Source organism: Podarcis bocagei (genome assembly GCF_964188305.1).
Source record: "Podarcis bocagei genome assembly, chromosome: 12".
NCBI classification, from domain to species: domain Eukaryota; kingdom Metazoa; phylum Chordata; class Lepidosauria; order Squamata; family Lacertidae; genus Podarcis; species Podarcis bocagei.
In genome coordinates, this window is record NC_138137.1 from 55,082,848 (window position 1) to 55,099,359 (window position 16,512).

The 16,512-nt window shown below is 41.5% G+C and overlaps 2 protein-coding genes and 2 long non-coding RNA genes across 8 annotated transcripts in view; 3 read left to right on the forward strand and 1 right to left on the reverse strand.

Moving 5' to 3' along the window:
* The window catches only part of LOC308569735, a 394,467-nt gene that overhangs the window by 344,743 nt on the left and 33,212 nt on the right, over positions 1-16,512 (reverse strand). The gene's annotated exons all lie outside the window — the stretch shown is intronic.
* The window catches only part of ZBTB47 (zinc finger and BTB domain containing 47), a 416,665-nt gene that overhangs the window by 335,619 nt on the left and 64,534 nt on the right, over positions 1-16,512 (forward strand). The window lies entirely within an intron of this gene.
* LOC308569772 overlaps positions 1-16,512 on the forward strand; it is a 126,942-nt gene that overhangs the window by 45,896 nt on the left and 64,534 nt on the right. The gene's annotated exons all lie outside the window — the stretch shown is intronic.
* The window catches only part of NKTR (natural killer cell triggering receptor), a 37,846-nt gene that overhangs the window by 19,651 nt on the left and 1,683 nt on the right, over positions 1-16,512 (forward strand). For 4 of the 5 annotated variants that reach the window (XM_081163473.1, XM_081163472.1, XM_081163475.1 and 1 more), the window contains 10 exons: positions 221-250; positions 866-1,011; positions 3,048-3,273; positions 6,936-7,088; positions 8,049-8,136; positions 8,972-9,117; positions 10,415-13,267; positions 14,382-14,477; positions 14,729-14,788; positions 15,130-15,234. In XM_081163473.1, coding sequence (XP_081019599.1) covers positions 221-250; positions 866-1,011; positions 3,048-3,273; positions 6,936-7,088; positions 8,049-8,136; positions 8,972-9,117; positions 10,415-13,267; positions 14,382-14,477; positions 14,729-14,788; positions 15,130-15,234 — 3,903 coding nt within the window. The remainder of the gene's footprint in view (positions 1-220; positions 251-865; positions 1,012-3,047; positions 3,274-6,935; positions 7,089-8,048; positions 8,137-8,971; positions 9,118-10,414; positions 13,268-14,381; positions 14,478-14,728; positions 14,789-15,129; positions 15,235-16,512) is intronic. The other variant, XM_081163474.1, reaches the window with a different exon arrangement.

Sequence of the window (16,512 nt, forward strand, 5' to 3'; positions counted from 1 at the left end):
GTGTGGCTTTATGCTGTAGTAATAGTAATTATTGAAATATATTCCATTTCCTGAATTTCATAAGAATCTTAAGCTTTGTATGCAAAAAATTATTAACTTGGCCCTGTTTTTTTCCTTCCTTTTTTGTTTTATGTGCCACTCTGCCTTTTTACCTCCTCATCTGAACAACTGATTTTTTCCACACACACAAAAAAAATCATCTTATGTTGATGTTAAGCAGAACTACAAAGCCTGCTCCTCATCTTGATGGGTAAGATACAGATATTTGTATTCTTGCACTTTAGGGCCATTTGGGCCAAATCAACTGGAAATTTCTCTTGAACATGGACTTTTAAACCAGGAAGGTTCAAATCTCTGCTCATTCCAAAAGTTCAGTGGATTCTGTAAATTATACATGGTGGTTCTGTTCTTCCACCCCACTTTTTATCCTTGTATCATATAAGATCATTTAGAGTTGTTATTCTAAAATTAAAAGGGCAATAATGCCTCTCCTAGTTTCTTTACGATATTCACATGAGAAACATATTGGTTGCTGTAGGAAGGACAGTCTGAACACATAAAGAAAATGAGCAGGATAGGCAAAAACTGCTTTTTAAAAACCCCAATTTACTTCACTTTAAAAACAACCTATGTGTGTAATTAAAAGTGTGTAATGTGTGACTCCATATGTGTCTGACATAAAACATGTAACAGGGCATAGCATATTGGCTCTGCATTTTGCCAATAATTTTAAAGCTTTCTTAACACAACCTCTTTTTAAATGAATTTTCTGTGTTAAGGATAACATTTGTTGCATGAAGTCACTCCAAGCAATTACTGCTGGCATATAAACCAGTGCACTTTTTTGCATCTTCTGTTTCTGCAGTGTACATGTTGTCTTTGGATTGGTCATTTCTGGTTTTGAAGTAATAGAACAAATAGAAAATCTGAAAACTGATACTGCCAGCAGGCCATATGCAGATGTGCGAGTTATTGACTGTGGGTTGCTGGTTACAAAATCGGCAAAGGATGGTAAGCCATTGCATACTTCCTCGAAATCTATGAGATAATATCATAATTTGTATTAGATCTAGGTATTCTGCAAGGTAAAGAAACCCTTTTTTACGTGCTTTTACTATGTTTCCATTTTGTAACATTATACTGAGTTTGGTCATATTGTGTTGCTACATTTGGGAGAATGTGGGCTGCATATTGGAAAATGCTCAATTGTTAAACCTAGAATACAGTGGTGCCCCGCAAGATGAATGCCTCGCAAGACAGAAAACCCGCTAGACGAAAGGGTTTTCTGTCTTGGAGGTGCTTCGCAAAACGGATTTCCTATGGGCTTGCTTCGCAAGACGACAATGTCTTGCGAGTTCCTGCTGGTTTTTTTTCCTTTCCCCCCCTTTTTCTAAGCCGCTAAGCCGCTTATCAGCTGATCCGATCAGCAGATAAGCCGCTAAAAGCCGCTAATAGCGCTAATCCGTCAATGGGCTTGCTTCGCAAGACGAAAAAACCGCTAGACGAACAGAATCACAGAACGGATTCTTTTCGTCTTGCGAGGCACCACTGTAATACAGGAATAGTAGAAGTGTGCTTCCTTATTAAATTTTAAATGTTTAAATAATGGATCAAATTTTCTAAGCTTAAATCATAGTAAAACAGGACATTTTCATGATAAAGTCTACATAGAATGAGTTTATAGTGTGAGTGCCTAACCCATTTTCAGGCCAAGAGGTCAGTCCTCATGTGGGCCAAAGTATAGATGGGTGTGTGGTCATTTAATTTTTAACAATTAAAGACAAATCTTGGTGTATCTTGGGGTCATAAACCTTTTGGCATCATAGAATAAGTGCATGGGACCTGTTGGAATGGTCAGGTTTTTGTGTGTTTTTTAAATGACAAAATGGACTGGGGGCACATAGTCCCTTTAGGGACTACAACAAACCTTAGGGCATCACGACAGGGGACCCATAGGAGCAGTAATAATAACAATAAGACAGATTGGAGTAGGGGACCACAGAAAATTCCTTGGAGGCTGGATGGAGCCTCTGGGCGTGTGTTAGCCACCCTTGCTATAACACAGTGCGTCTGTCAGCACCCTACTCTTCATGATTTTGTTTTTTAAGATGGCCTATTATTTTTTACTCTGTATAAGACTGTGATCCATCCAGATGTAGGCATAGCTTTTCCCACAGGAGAGTGTGGTGCTCATTTTCTCCCCAGTGTGCCCTTGGCCTCATTTGTACCACATCACTACCAGTGGCATAACCTGTGGACCAGGTTGCTAGACAGAAGAGGGGGGCTGGCTGTTTTGGAGGTGCACACTGATCCCTGATGGAAATACTGGCCAGAGAAAGAGATTTTATGGAGGGCCTTGGAAAGAAGAGGACTTCATTGATGCCTGTGCAGAAACTATCCAGTGGGCACTGTTAGACTAGCCAGTGCAGATAAATTGCATCCCAAAGTCTTTTATATTGTGTGCGCGTACCCTCAGCAGTTGCAGTTTTTACATTAAACAATAAAACATTATGAGTATCCATTCTTATGCCCTCTTTTAAGACAGGAAAATGAAAGCAGGAAGGAAAAGTTAAGAACCTGGATGAAAGAAGTCTTCAGGGCTATTTAAAAAATAAGGCAGGAATTAAGATGTATATTTGCTGGGGGTGACGTTGAGAGTTAAATACTTTTACAATATCAGTTGCTGACATATAGCACAATGTCTGTCTTCCCACAGATAACCAGCACGATTTGATATGAATGTACCTGGATGCATTTTCTCAAGGCAAATGGCAGTAAACCATGGCTGCATTGTCCAGCATTAAATTGTCTAGCATTTGGTTAATGCCAAATTGCCAGTGTAGCCTTTTTATGTCTGCCCAGTGGTCAATCAGTATGGCTAGAACTAGCATACTATCTCAAATATTTAGAAACAAACAAACAAAAAAGTGTAATGATCTAATCATGATCCCCAGAGTTCATTGTGTTTGTGGTTTTACCCACGCTGAATGCAAATCCATATGTTCCAAGTGTGAATTATCAAAATGTATTAACTTTCCCATCCTAAGCATTGGAGAAGAAGAGAAAGGTGTCTGCTCACTCAGAAGCTTCAGATACTTCCAGCAGCAGCTCGTCTACTTCATCAGAATCATCATCTGACAGTGAATCTGAAAGTGAGAGAAGTCGGAAAAGGAAACGCAAGCGGAGAATGAAAGCTAAACAGTCAAGGAAGCGACGAAGGGAAGAGAAGAAAAAGGAGGAACCCAAAAACAAACGGGCATCAAGCCAAAGAAGGTATCTAATATATTATCACAAGAAGAGATGAATAAGCTTTTTTATCAAGGTTTTAACGTTTTATTCACTTCTGTTTGTAGACCTGTAAGCTTCTCTTGAGCACCAAGTTTTAAGATTCTTGGCTTGCAGTGAAGATAACTGTCTCACTGTCAAACTTTTTGCATTAGGAAATAATATTTCAGGGCATAATCTGTGAAGTTGACTTTGACATGTTACCTAAATTGATGCTGACATTTAGGACTGAGGAACCAGCTCTAACCATTTAAGCTAAAGCTCATCACAGTAAAATGAGTAGGGGTATTCATGGGTCTCAATATTTGCCTTGTATCTGTGCGTTCTTAAATTCTTATCTCTTTCTAAGTTGCTCTGTGTTCTTCTGCTTTGACCTATGTGTGAGTTTCCAAGCTACTCTGTGTAAAATCAAACACCTGTGTTCTCCCATTTGCTATAATGGAGAATCTAAAAAGAGCCAACCCCAAAACTTTTACATGCCTACAACTAGGTCTTACAACATGAAGCTCTTCAGAATGTGGCTGCTGAATTCTGAAGGGCTCTGGTTTGGTTTTTTGTAAAAGCAAAGCATTGTGAGGTTTTAAGAACAAAAATGAAGCTTTCAACTCTTAAAAACAACATAACATCCATTTCCACCAATACTCGTGAGCTCTTCTGCGCTCCGCAGTTATTATTTTGGACAGCCTCGCTTCTTGCAAAGCCCATGAACTTGGAGCAGGAGGGAAGACCACAGCTCCAAGGGCTGAGTATGCCCCCCTGACTCCCATATATAGCTTCTGTAACTCTTCCCCAGGCCACACCCTTCACTGAACCTGCACCATAGTGTTTTTTGCTTGGCTGCAAAGCATCCTTAAACTCTGATTATTCCTTTCACTTGTCTGAATGAAAAATAGAGAGGGATGTGTGAAGATACTGTATTTGTCGCTCTATAAGACACACTTTTCCCCTCCTAAAAAGTAAGGGGAAATGTGTGTGCGTCTTATGGAGCGAATGCAGGCTTCGCGGGCTACCCCAGAAGCCAGAACAGCTAGAGGGAGCGCTGTGCATTCCCCCTCTAAAAACTATTTTTTTTATATAAATTTTTTTTATTGGTTTTACAAAAATTTTTTAAAACAAACAAACACATACAAAGACATACAAACACGTATAGTTTCATAACATTTTTTCATAAACCTCTTTTCCCGGACTCCCCCATACCCCCCCTTTCTGCATCCCAATGTCCATAATTTTTAGCAACTTCTAAATATTCCTTTCCAACCTCTATCTTCTTAATCTTTTCTTTAATCTAATCTTATATCGCTGTAACCCTTTCTTTCTGAAAACCTCGACATTCTAGCATTCATCAAGTTTATAGTAGTCTTTGAGATAAGTTTTAAATTTCTTCCATTCTTCTTCCGCCGTCTCTTTTCCCTGATCACGGATTCTGCCAGTCATCTCAGCCAATGTCATGTAGTCCATCACCTTCATCTGCCATTCTTCCAGGGTGGGTAGATCTTGTGTCTTCCAATACTTTGCGATGAGTATTCTTGCTGCTGTCGTTGCGTACATAAAGAAAGTTCTATCTTTCTTTGGCACCAATTGGCCGACAATGCCCAAGAGAAATGCCTCTGGTTTTTTAGAGAAAGTACATTTAAGTATCTTTTTCATTTCATTGTATATCATTTCCCAGAAAGCCTTAATCTTCGGGCATGTCCACCAAAGGTGATAGAAAGTACCTTCAGTTTCTTTACATTTCCAACACTTATTATCAGGCAAATGATAGATTTTTGCTAGCTTGACTGGGGTCATGTACCACCTGTATATCATTTTCATAATGTTTTCCTTTAAGGCATTACATGCCGTGAATTTAATACCGGTGTTCCACAACCATTCCCAGTCAGCAAACATAATTTTATGACCAATGTCCTGTGCCCACTTAATCATAGCCGATTTGACTGTTTCATCTTGTGTATTCCATTTCAGCAGCAAGTTATACATTCTTGACAAATTCTTAGTATTGGGTTCTAACAGTTCAGTCTCTAATTTTGATTTTTCCACCTGAAAGCCAATTTTCCTGTCCTGTTTAAAAATCTCCATTATTTGGTGATATTGAAACCAATCTTGTACTTTAGGTTTCATTTTCTCATGACTTTGTAATTTCAGTTTATCTCCCTCCTGTTCCAAAATTTCCCAATACTTCGGCCATCCGACCTCCATATTGAGTTTCTTCAATGCCTTAGCCTCCACAGGTGACACCCATCTAGGGGTTTTGTTTTCCAACAGATCTTTATATCTTATCCAGACATTAAACAATGCTTTTCTAACAATATGGTTTTTAAAGGCCCTATGCACCTTGATTTTATCATACCATAGATATGCATGCCAACCAAATGCGTTATTAAAACCTTCCAAATCCAAAATGTCTGTGTTCTCGAGGAGCATCCACTCTTTCAGCCAGCAAAACGCAGCTGCTTCATAATACAATTTTAAGTCCGGCAGGGCAAATCCCCCTCTTTCTTTGGCATCTGTCAGTATTTTAAATTTAATTCTGGGCTTTTTGCCCTGCCAGACAAATTTCGCAATGTCTTTCTGCCACCTCTTAAAACAGTCCATCTTGTCCAGGATCTGCAAGGTTTGAAACAAAAATAACATTCTAGGCAATACATTCATCTTGATAACTGCAATTCGGCCTAACATTGACAGTTTCAGATTTGACCATATTTCTAGATCTTTTTTAATTTCTAACCAACATTTTTCATAGTTGTCCTTATACAAATTCAAATTTTTAGATGTCAAGTAAACCCCTAGGTATTTCACCTTCTTAACCACCGTCAAACCTGTCTCCTCTTGGAATTTCTCCTTCTCCATATCTGTTAAATTTTTTCCTAAAACTTTAGTTTTTTGTTTATTCAGTTTAAATCCAGCTACCTGGCCAAATTGTTGAATTATTTCTAACACCTTTTTCGTACTAGTGTTTGGCTCTTGCAAGGTCAATACTACCCCCTCTAAAAACTAGGTGCGCCTTATGGTCAGGTGCTTCTTATGGAGTGAAAAATACGGTACATCCCTACAGTGCAAAACTCTCATTCATTCCTCCACCCCCTTTTGCCCTCTGGTCCTGCTCACCGTGGGCATGTGGCCCTTGGGGCAAAAAAGCTTCCTCATCCCTGACCTATGGAAATAGATGAGAAACAGCAGTATATGACACAGAGTAACATAGAAACAGTGGGAAGCGGGGGAGAGTCATTGACACCACACTTTGATAAGAGGGAGCCCCTCAGATTGCTTAGTTCTTTAACCTACATACAGAGCCATTGCATACCCTTCCATATGGGAATCTATGTCACTACTGGAGCTCTTTGAATTCCACTTTTTGCCCTCGAGTAAATTAATGCAGCTTATCTAAAGGAATAGAAGCAGATAACCTGCAGGCCTTAATTCTCTGCTTTTCTGGAGAAGTAAATTGTGCTGACTTAAAGAAATTCAGGAAGTTAAAAAGTTTAGGAGTTTGATTCATCATCAGGCTATTAAGTTTGAGAAAAGCTTCTTACAGTGCAAGGAAACTTGATGTAGAAAGTTGTCACATACAGAATATAGTCTGACACATGCAGTTCTCATTTGGGTTTCGAAAATTGTGTGTTTGTGTATTCTAAATTGCTCTTTCTATTCAGCCATCCTAACAGAAGCGAAGAAAATGAAAAAGCAGTGGACTCAAATGCGAAGAGGGACAAGCCCGTGGTCCGTCCTGAAGAAATTCCTCCAGTACCGGAAAACAGATTTTTGCTCAGAAGAGACGCACCAGTTATAAATACAGAGCCTGAGCCGTATGCAACCATTTTCTTCTTGTTGTATTTGTTCCTTCTCTGTGGGACTGCTCCTTTTAAGCAATCCTTGAGCCAGTTGTGTATTTGCAGTTAGGGAGTTAGTGGAGGATCGTTGTAACTTGCAATAATACCACAGCATTACAGGGATGCAGTTCATACGCTTGAATTTCGATGGGATGCTTGTGTACTCCCATGGCTGGGGGGAAAAAATGTATTTTACATGTAGGAAACCAAGGTCTTTATTTTTTGATGGAAGAAATGTCTCATCTAGCCAGCTGTTATACCAGTTGCTGTTAAAAAAATGGGACAAGGGTGCAGAATAGTCACAAAGTATGGGATTCCAGTTTTTGTTTTCTCTGAATGTTAGCCAGCTTTTGGTTTAGAAAGATCCTCATCATGAACTCTCTATGTCCTGACCATTATAACCTGGTCCCCAGATACTACTCTCATACCTAGTGGGGTATATGCAGCAAAGGGTGAAGAAATCCTACATGCCCATTTCATTCTTGGACCACGTGGTGTAGGCCCCTGGTCAGGTTAGTCTCATAGCAATTCAGCATCTTTGGGGAAACTCCTTTCAGGAAGAGTCAGATTCTTCTCTATTGGATTCCTTAAAGAGGTGTCTTTCTTGGGGGTACCCCAGTGAAAACTTTGATGTCCAGGTGATCCAGCTGGGGAGCCAGATGAAGGAATGGTTTTACAGTATGTGATTGCACCTCTCAGCTAGGAGCTGTAGAGACTCGTTTACCTTGGGTTAAAATTCTGTAACTTTGGGGAGGGGAGGGAGTGCCAACCAGATGGTTCTGAACTGTGTCTTAGCAAAGAAAAAGCTATGCAATTAAGTGTGTGGCCATTTGAGTCACTTGCTCAGTTTGGGCTGTCTTTAACATTTGACTGCAAGAAACATATATTATTGCCAGTGCTGTTTTCCTTATACCTGTATAATTCTTAATATTTAAGGAAGCTGCTTGATGTAGCCCCGGTTTTGAATGACCAGAAGCCTTCAGTATCTAAATCTGGAAGAAAAATCAGAGGGAGAGGCACAATAGTATGTTTTCCATATTTTTCCCCGCCCTTCAAGCTTTGTAACTTACATGAGAGCTTTATTTTGGCCAGTGTTTGAAAGCTACCTCTGTTTGCTGACCACTTGCATACAAAAATTCATACTTGTCCCTGGATGCAGAAGCAGGAATGAAGAGGTTAATTGCAAAGTATTATTCTATTTCTCCTAGTGTGGGATCCAGGACAGCTCCCAACATGAATAAAGAATGAGCGGAGCTAAAAACACACCAAATGGTTATAATTTCTTTTTAAAATAAACAAGTTACCTTATAAAAATAGCACTGAATCAAAACAAAAAATAGTGATATAGGCTTCTCTTCTAAATGGAGATGGGGATTGATAGTAAGGCATTATAAATTGGCTGAGAATGTGAGACCTCAAAAGGTGGAGTAGCAATAAACAACTGAAAAATATTATCAAAATGTATTGCAGTGTTTGCCTGTTGCTCACAGAACCTTTATATGGCAAAGAACAGAAAGAGTAGAAGTGGAGATGATTTTGTAAAGCCCACTAGGCAGATGCTGTAATTTAGCTTCTTGTGGGCTCTATGTTCTCCTGCCTCAAAAGCTCTTTCTCCAAGTTGAACAATGTCTCCGCTTGTACCTACATTTTCTCTTCCTGCAGAGTTCCTCTGGCAAGGTTTGCTTACCTGCACAGAAAATCTGCAAGTAATCTCCAGATTTGGGTGTAACATATGCTCAGTATGCGGTTGCCCCCAGATATTTGTTTTTAATCGTGGATAAGCCTTGATGATTGTGTACGAGCGCTACTGTATTACGGATTTTGTATACAATTCTGCTTCTGCTGTTGTATTTTTCTAGCGATACCATACACCACCTCGTTCTCGCTCGTGTTCAGAATCTGATAATGATGAGAGCAGTGAAACTCCGCCACACTGGAAAGAAGAAATGCAGAGGTTAAGAGCCTATAGGCCACCCAGTGGAGAAAAATGGAGTAAAGGAGACAAGTAAGACTAGCTCTCTTAAATTATTCTCGTCCCCTAAAATGGTCAGTCAATTACATATAGGCACAAGATGAATAAAGAGAGTGGTAATAGCAGATTCTGTAAGGCATCTATTGCACCGCAGTTTAGATAGGCTTTGTACCTGGTAAGAGAGTTTATTTTTAGATGGCTACAAATAAGAGAGTAGGGCTGATTGGGTAGGGAAATTTTACTTGGGTGCTTTGCGTCTAGTTTACATCCTGTTATCCGGAACAGGGCGACATATGTTAATCTTACTCACTTGCAGAAACTTCTTGAGTATTAAAACAGTTCGGGGCTGCATTGTAAAAGAACTATATGAACAGGCTAAAAAATAATTCTAAAATGGAACGATTTTTGTTTATGAAAATCTGTTGAGTTTGCCCCAAAATATGTTTCATGAAACTTTAGTTATTTGCATTTTGTGAAGTTCCTTTGCCCCAACCTCCGGGCTGCTTTCATTCCCAGTGAACAACCATCGTTCCCCCATGGGACTGCTTTTGGAATGAATTCCATGGGTACACACTTATGCAAAAAAAACCGATTCATCTGAACAGTCAGCCAAGTTAGTTGCTCTGAGGACATGTTCCTGAGTATTAACACAATTTCGTTGGATCATACTTGAGCAACTCCTTTGAGGCATGTGAACTGAGGCTTTGTTTATCCACTCAGATGTACAGTGGTGCCCCGCAAGACGAATGCCTCGCAAGACGGAAAACTCGCTAGACGAAAGAGTTTTCCGTTTTGGAGGTGCTTCGCAAGACGATAATGTCTTGCGAGTTCCTGCGGGTTTTTTCCCCTCCCCCCCATTTTTCTAAGCCGCTAAGCCGCTTATCAGCTGATCCGATAAGCAGATAAGCCGCTAAAAGCCGCTAATCCGCTAATCCTTCCATGGGCTTGCTTCGCAAGACGAAAAAACCGCTAGACGAAGAGAATCACAGAACGGATTCTTTTCGTCTTGCGAGGCACCACTGTAGTTCTGTCATTTTGGTTTTCTTTACTTGAGGTAGAGATACTGCTCTCAATTTCATGTGCGCTAATTGTTGAGGGCCTTTGTAGGAAGATGGCTGTACCAGCCCAGTACTTCCAGGCATCTGCAGATCATGTACCCAGGTCTTTAGACCCATGCTGTATGGCTCCTGAAAACTCTGCTAGAGAACTTTAGAAGCCAAGCAAGCATAGTCAAGGAAATGCTTATTAATTAATTAAAATTTATATTTCATCCAAAGATCTCAGGGTGCTCACAAGATACAGATAAACATTTTGTTCATTTTTTTCTTAGGTTGAGTGACCCAGGAAGGTGGGATGAAAGAAGTCTGTCTCAGAGGTCAAGGTCATGGTCACATAATGGTTATTCTGACCTAAGTAGTGCTAAATACGGTCGCCACCACAAGAAACACCGGAAAGAGAAAAAGGCAAAGCACAAAAAGAAGGCCAAAAAGCAAAAACACTTAAAGAAGCAGAAGCAAATTAAAAAGAAGAGGTTATCTACTTCAACAGAGAAAGAATCTTCTCGTTCTTCTGCTAGAAGGACAAAATCGCCTTGTGATCGGGATAGGGTGTCCCGCTCTTCCTCACTTTCTTCTAGAGATGACTCCTCCAGAAGGGACTGGTCTAAATCTGATAGAGATAAGCAGAGCTCATTGTCCCCGTCAAGCAGGGACTCCCGGTCATACTACAGGTCTAGAACCAGGTCCAGAACCAGGTCCAGATCTTATTCCAGAAGAAGTTCTAGGTCAAGAATGGCTTTTAAGTCTTCTCAGTCTAGGAGCAGATCAAGATCTAGGTCCAGTTCCAAGCATCTGAAGATGGTGTCCAGTTCACCAAAAAATGTCGCAGCTCGTTTAAATGAATTGAAGCCTGTTGCAGTCGAACCTGTCATGGCAGCATTGCCACAAAATGACAAAGTTGTGATACAGCCCATTGTTGCCGAAAGCATTCCAGTCATATCGCTTAGTGACAGTCCTCCGCCTTCTAGATGGAAACCTGGGCAAAAGCCTTGGAAACCATCCTATGAGCGAATTCAGGAAATTAAAGCAAAGACCACTCACTTGATGCCTACGCAGACTACCTACAATTTAGCAAGTGTCAAAGATGCAAGCACATCCTCTTCATACCGGAAGCGGCGAAAAAGTTCAGATAGTGACCGCAGTGATTATTCAAAAAATCACAGTGATAGAAGTTCAGAGAGTTGGCGAAGGTCGAGGAGCAGGACATCTCGAAGTAGATCCTACTCCAAGTCTTACTCCAGATCAAGAAGTCCATCCAGCTCAAGATCTCAGTCAACTGTTAGATCCCATTCAGTGCATAAATTCCCCAGTGACCGGTCGTGCTACAGTGGGTCGTCATCTTATTTTTCTCTAAGCGAGGATGAACGACAGAAAAGCAAAACGAAAGAAAGTGGGCACTTGTCAAAGAAGAGACAAAGCAGTTCTGAAAGTACTCTTCTGTATGCAAAAGATGCGGCTTCTCAGAAGCACAGGGAGAGTGTGAGTAGATCCTCTTTGGACTTCTCCACGGATAGTGAGCAGGTGACAAAACCACAGCCAGTGCAGGAAAAAGGGCCATTGCAGCAAGAAAAAGCAAGCCGGAAGCGAAAGAAAAGCAGCTCTGCTTGCGATGGGAATGAAGAAAAGCCCGGGTCTGAGTGGGGCAGTGACCATTCAAAAAAACGACATTTGGAGGAGAAACTGAACTCCCCAAGAAGTGGTCGAAAAGCAAAAAGGAAAACACGTGCTGATAGTAAGTGGGACTCTGAATCAAATTCAGAACGAGGTGGAAACAGGAACTCTAAGGAAGATTCAAGGTTGTCTTCTAGCAAGGAGGAAGGTGAAGCCACATCAGACTCTGACACAGATCTCAGCCTCGCCAAGTGCAAGACGAAGTTGGATTCCTCCTCAGGTACACTCAAGACGAGCAAGCAGTTCTCCCCTTCTGAGACGGAGAGCTCCCATTCCAATTCAGGGGCCAGGGGGAAATCCAGAAAGCAAAAACACGGCTCCAAAAAGAACCTCAAAAAGACACATTCCAAAAAAGCGAAGGAGAAATCCAAGGGTAAAAAAGAAAAGAAGCATAAGGCCCAAAAACGAAAGGAAACATTTCACTGGCAGCCGCCTCTGGAGTTTGGAGAAGAGGAGGAGGAGGAAGAGGACATCGCTGTAAAGCCACGCACCAAGGATGAGAGAGAGAAGCCAGTCGTGACAAAAACAGATATAAAGCAAGATCAGGATTCTGAAAACGATAAAATCCTCCAAGACCAAACGGGGAATGACAAAAAGCTCAGTGAAGAGAATAAAACTGTAGGCCAGACATCACCTGCCGTTAAGAACGTTTGTAAAGTTAATGGGGAAGAGGCAACACCAGCACATGCTCTAAATTCAGAAAAAAATACAGAAATTTCGGAAAGCGCCGGTGCTGCCAAAGTAAATAACGAAAATGAGGTGGATGTTACCCAGATGGATGACATGGAGATTTGTACTCCAGAACATAATTCGCCCGTGAAGGTTGATGTGGAACTTTCTCCAGTAAGTCTGAAGGTGAACCTGCAGGACATTAAAGTTAGTAAGAGCACAGATGTGCCAAGCAGCTCTGAAGCGGAGAGTGCAAAACCAGGACTTGATGCTAGAGAATTGACTGGTAGCAAAGAAGGCAACACACAGAGAGAGAAACAAAGACCTACGCCCGTCACAACCATTGCTGCTGTGGAAAGTGTGCTGAAGACTGAGCTGGTGGAAAACCCTCAGAGCAGCGTGGCTGATAATAAATGGAAACCGTTACAGGGAGTAGGGAACCTGCAACCTGCAGCTCCGGCAGCTTCTAGTATTCCTTCCGAAGCCAAAAGCGTGGCCTCGTCGTCTGAGTCAAAGCCACAAGGTTTAAGAATAGAAATTAAAAGCAAAAACAAAATTAGACCAGGCTCCCTGTTTGATGAAGTTAGGAAGACTGCCCGGCTGAATCGGAGACCGAGGAACCACGAGAGCTCTACCGAGGAGGATTCTCCCACACGGGAAAACAGCCAGTCAAGGAGCCATAGCCGGTCACGAAGCAAGTCGGACCCCAAATCCAGGCACAGAGCAAGATCCCATTCCTACAGTCACTCCAGGAGTCGATCAGGAAGTTCCACCTCTTCTTACAGGTAAGTAAAATTACTTGCATTTTACAAATAGACATAGCTATTTCTTTATGGACAGTCATCGGGATGCACACATGCCTGTTCCGTCCCTGTTCCTCCCCCTTCCAGTGTCAAAAACGGCATGCATGTCAGTGGTTGTGCGTGCCTTAAGTGCACACAAACACTCAGTTGTCTGTATTTCTTTCATGAAATGATGGCAACGAATAAAACATAACAATTGGTAAAGGTAGAGGGACCCCTGACCATTAGGTCCAGTCGTGGCCGACTCTGGGGTTGCGGCGCTCATCTCGCTTTACTGGCTGAGGCAGCCGGCGTACAGCTTCCGGGTCATGTGGCCAGCATGACTAAGCCGCTTCTGGCGAACCAGAACAGCGCACGGAAACGCCGTATACCTTCCCGCTGGAGGTATTTATTTATCTACTTGCACTTTGACGTGCTTTCGAACTGCTAGGTTGGCAGGAGCAGGGATCAGCAAGTCCTAGGCTCTGGTTTAACCCACAGCGCCCCCCGCGTCCCAACAATCGTTAGTAAAAACAATTAAATCGTTCAGAAAACTAGAACCTGCAAGAAACCGAAACCATGTCAGCATTGTAGGTATCTGCGTTGTTGTTGTTTAGTCGTCTTAGTCATGTTCGACTCTCCGTAACCCCATGAACCAGAGCATGCTTTGGAAACTCCCCCCTTCTTCTCAAAGCTTCTCCTTTTTTTATGTCCATGGAGTTTTCTTGGCAAAAGACTGGAGTGGATTGCCAGTTCCTTCTCCAGGTGGATCACATTTAGTCTAAACTCTCCGCTGTGACCTGCCCGTCTTGGGTGGCCCTGCACCGCATAGCTCATAGCTTCTCTGAGTTATTCAAGCCCCTTCGCCACGACAAGGCAGTGATCCATGAAGGGGAGGTATCTGCGTAGGCTTGTGCAAACAAAAATGTTTTTAGCATGTGTCGAAAAGAGTGCAGTGAAGGCTCCTTCCTGATACCCATAGGCTATTTCAATGTTCCTTGCTCAATGGGGCTAGCCTATTGGTCACTATGTGCTCCGAAAACCATAAAACGGACCCCTGTGAATAGCTGGGCTTTACTTTGCACAGCTTTTAAGTATATGCACTTGAAATCTCTAGGTCACGGAGTTACACGCGAAGCCGGAGCAGAGGATGGTACAGCAGAGGCCACTCAAGAAGTCGAAGTAGTTCTTACGACAGTTGCAGGAGTCACAGGTTAGTACCAGCAGAAGGGAAGGGGAAGTGCTGGAGAAAAGAGAATAAATTCCTGCAAAAATCTGCTTGAAGCCTCGTTTGGTTTCTTACCAGAGGCACTCTGTAGATTTAGTATGGTTTAAAAATAAACACATATTTTGTCACTTGGGGAAATAGTTATAACTGGCTTTAATGCAAAATAAGCAAGCACAATACCGGGACATCTTTCTTACAGTTTAAAAATGTCATGTCATTCTTTTCTTGTTTAATAGTCGCACTTATAGTAGAAGTCGGTCCAGAAGCAGCTCTTACGATCACCACAGTCGATCAAGGTATGCTAAGAGATCATTTTTTAAATATGACTCCAGTATATAATGGGTTAGTAACAGCAAATTTAAATGATGCATTGATAATAAGGTGCTGTGGCTTACTTTTCTAAACAGGCTTTTTTTTACTTCAAAATTGAAAGAGAATAATGGAAAACATAGCTACATTGAATGGGTGCCTTTTATAGATTTTTTTTTATTTGAGTTTAGTTTTTAATTCTCTAGCATATTGTATTTAATCCAGATATATTTTCTGTGAATAAGAAAGCTTTGATGCCTCTAAGTTTATTGAGGGAGATTCAGTGTTAAACAAAGTAAGTCATTGCTTGGTTTTTCACCCATAAAAGCAGGTCCTATACCTATGACAGTTACTACAGCAGGAGCCGTAGCCGAAGTAGAAGCAAAAGGAGTGACAGTTACCACAGATCTCGCAGTTATGACAGACGGTCCAGGTATGTGGTTTTTGGCAGCTAGACTGAGGAACTTACTATAGACAAATGCAAATGACATTTGCCTCTCACCTTCTCTGTTCAAACTACTTGTGTCCCTAGCAGTAATGTGAATCGTTTACGAATCTTGTGCAGTTGCCAAAATTCCACAAAAATAGGAGCGACCCAAGGGCTCCAAACATAATTATTATATAAAACAAAACAATATAAATCAGAGTACAGTAAAATATTAAAAGTCCAAAACCGTTAATAGTAGACCAGTAGAGCAAAAGTAAAGTACCAAGGCAACATAGCTAACCAATACCAAAAGCCTGGTAGTGCCACAAGTTGTGTGTCACTGCAGAAAAGTTCTGTGTCTCATGCAAGCTTCGGCTACACATGTGACAACAGCAGAACACAAAGCAAGATCATTTCTAATTACCTTAACAGGCGAGTTGTTCCCTATTAGAAGAGGTGTTCCTTGTCACCTGAACTCAAGTCATTTAGGGCTTTGACGGTAATAAGCGCCTCAGACTGTACCCAAAAACTAGTAATGTGATCACATGTTCCACTGTGAAGCCAGTGTGATCACATATTCCAGTGACAACAGTTTGAAGTGTCCAAACACTTCACACTTCAGAATGCCTCACCTAGTAGAGTGTATTATAAGTAAGCCACTCTGCATCTAACCAAGACTTGTGCAGCAGTGGCCATATCTACTTTCTCCAGAAGCCATAGTGGTGGAAGGGTGCTTCGAGCTACAACTACCATGTTGCACCCCAGGGGATCCCAGGCTACACACGTGATCAAAATAGCCAAAACAGATCAACTCTCCTATTGAACAAAGGCACGTCTGTCTTGTCTCAATTAGATTTCAGTTTGTTAGCCCACATCTAATCCATAACTGATTCAGAACTTATTCTGCCTCGCTGGACTCATAGAGGAACAAAGAACTAGGTTATTACATTTGATTTTTATTGGTAGCTAGAACACGCAGCAAAATAGGTTACCTTTGGTGACAGTTGTTGAACTTCAGAGGTGACACAAGTGTCTCTTCATATTCTGTCTAAATGTTTCTGAGAACACCTGATCACTGCTTTTTATTCCCAGTAGTGGTCCTGATGTGTAGTTTTCCATTAACAACCTTGATAGGTGTTAGATCTCATTATGGTGCCAACGCGTCAGCTTTCCACCACATTGCCTGAGAAGGTGTAATTGCCCTATGTTTGGGTGTTGAAGAAAATCAATATTTTAAAAATTGTCCTTTCTTACTCTCTTACGCCGGGCTTTTTGTTCTGTTGC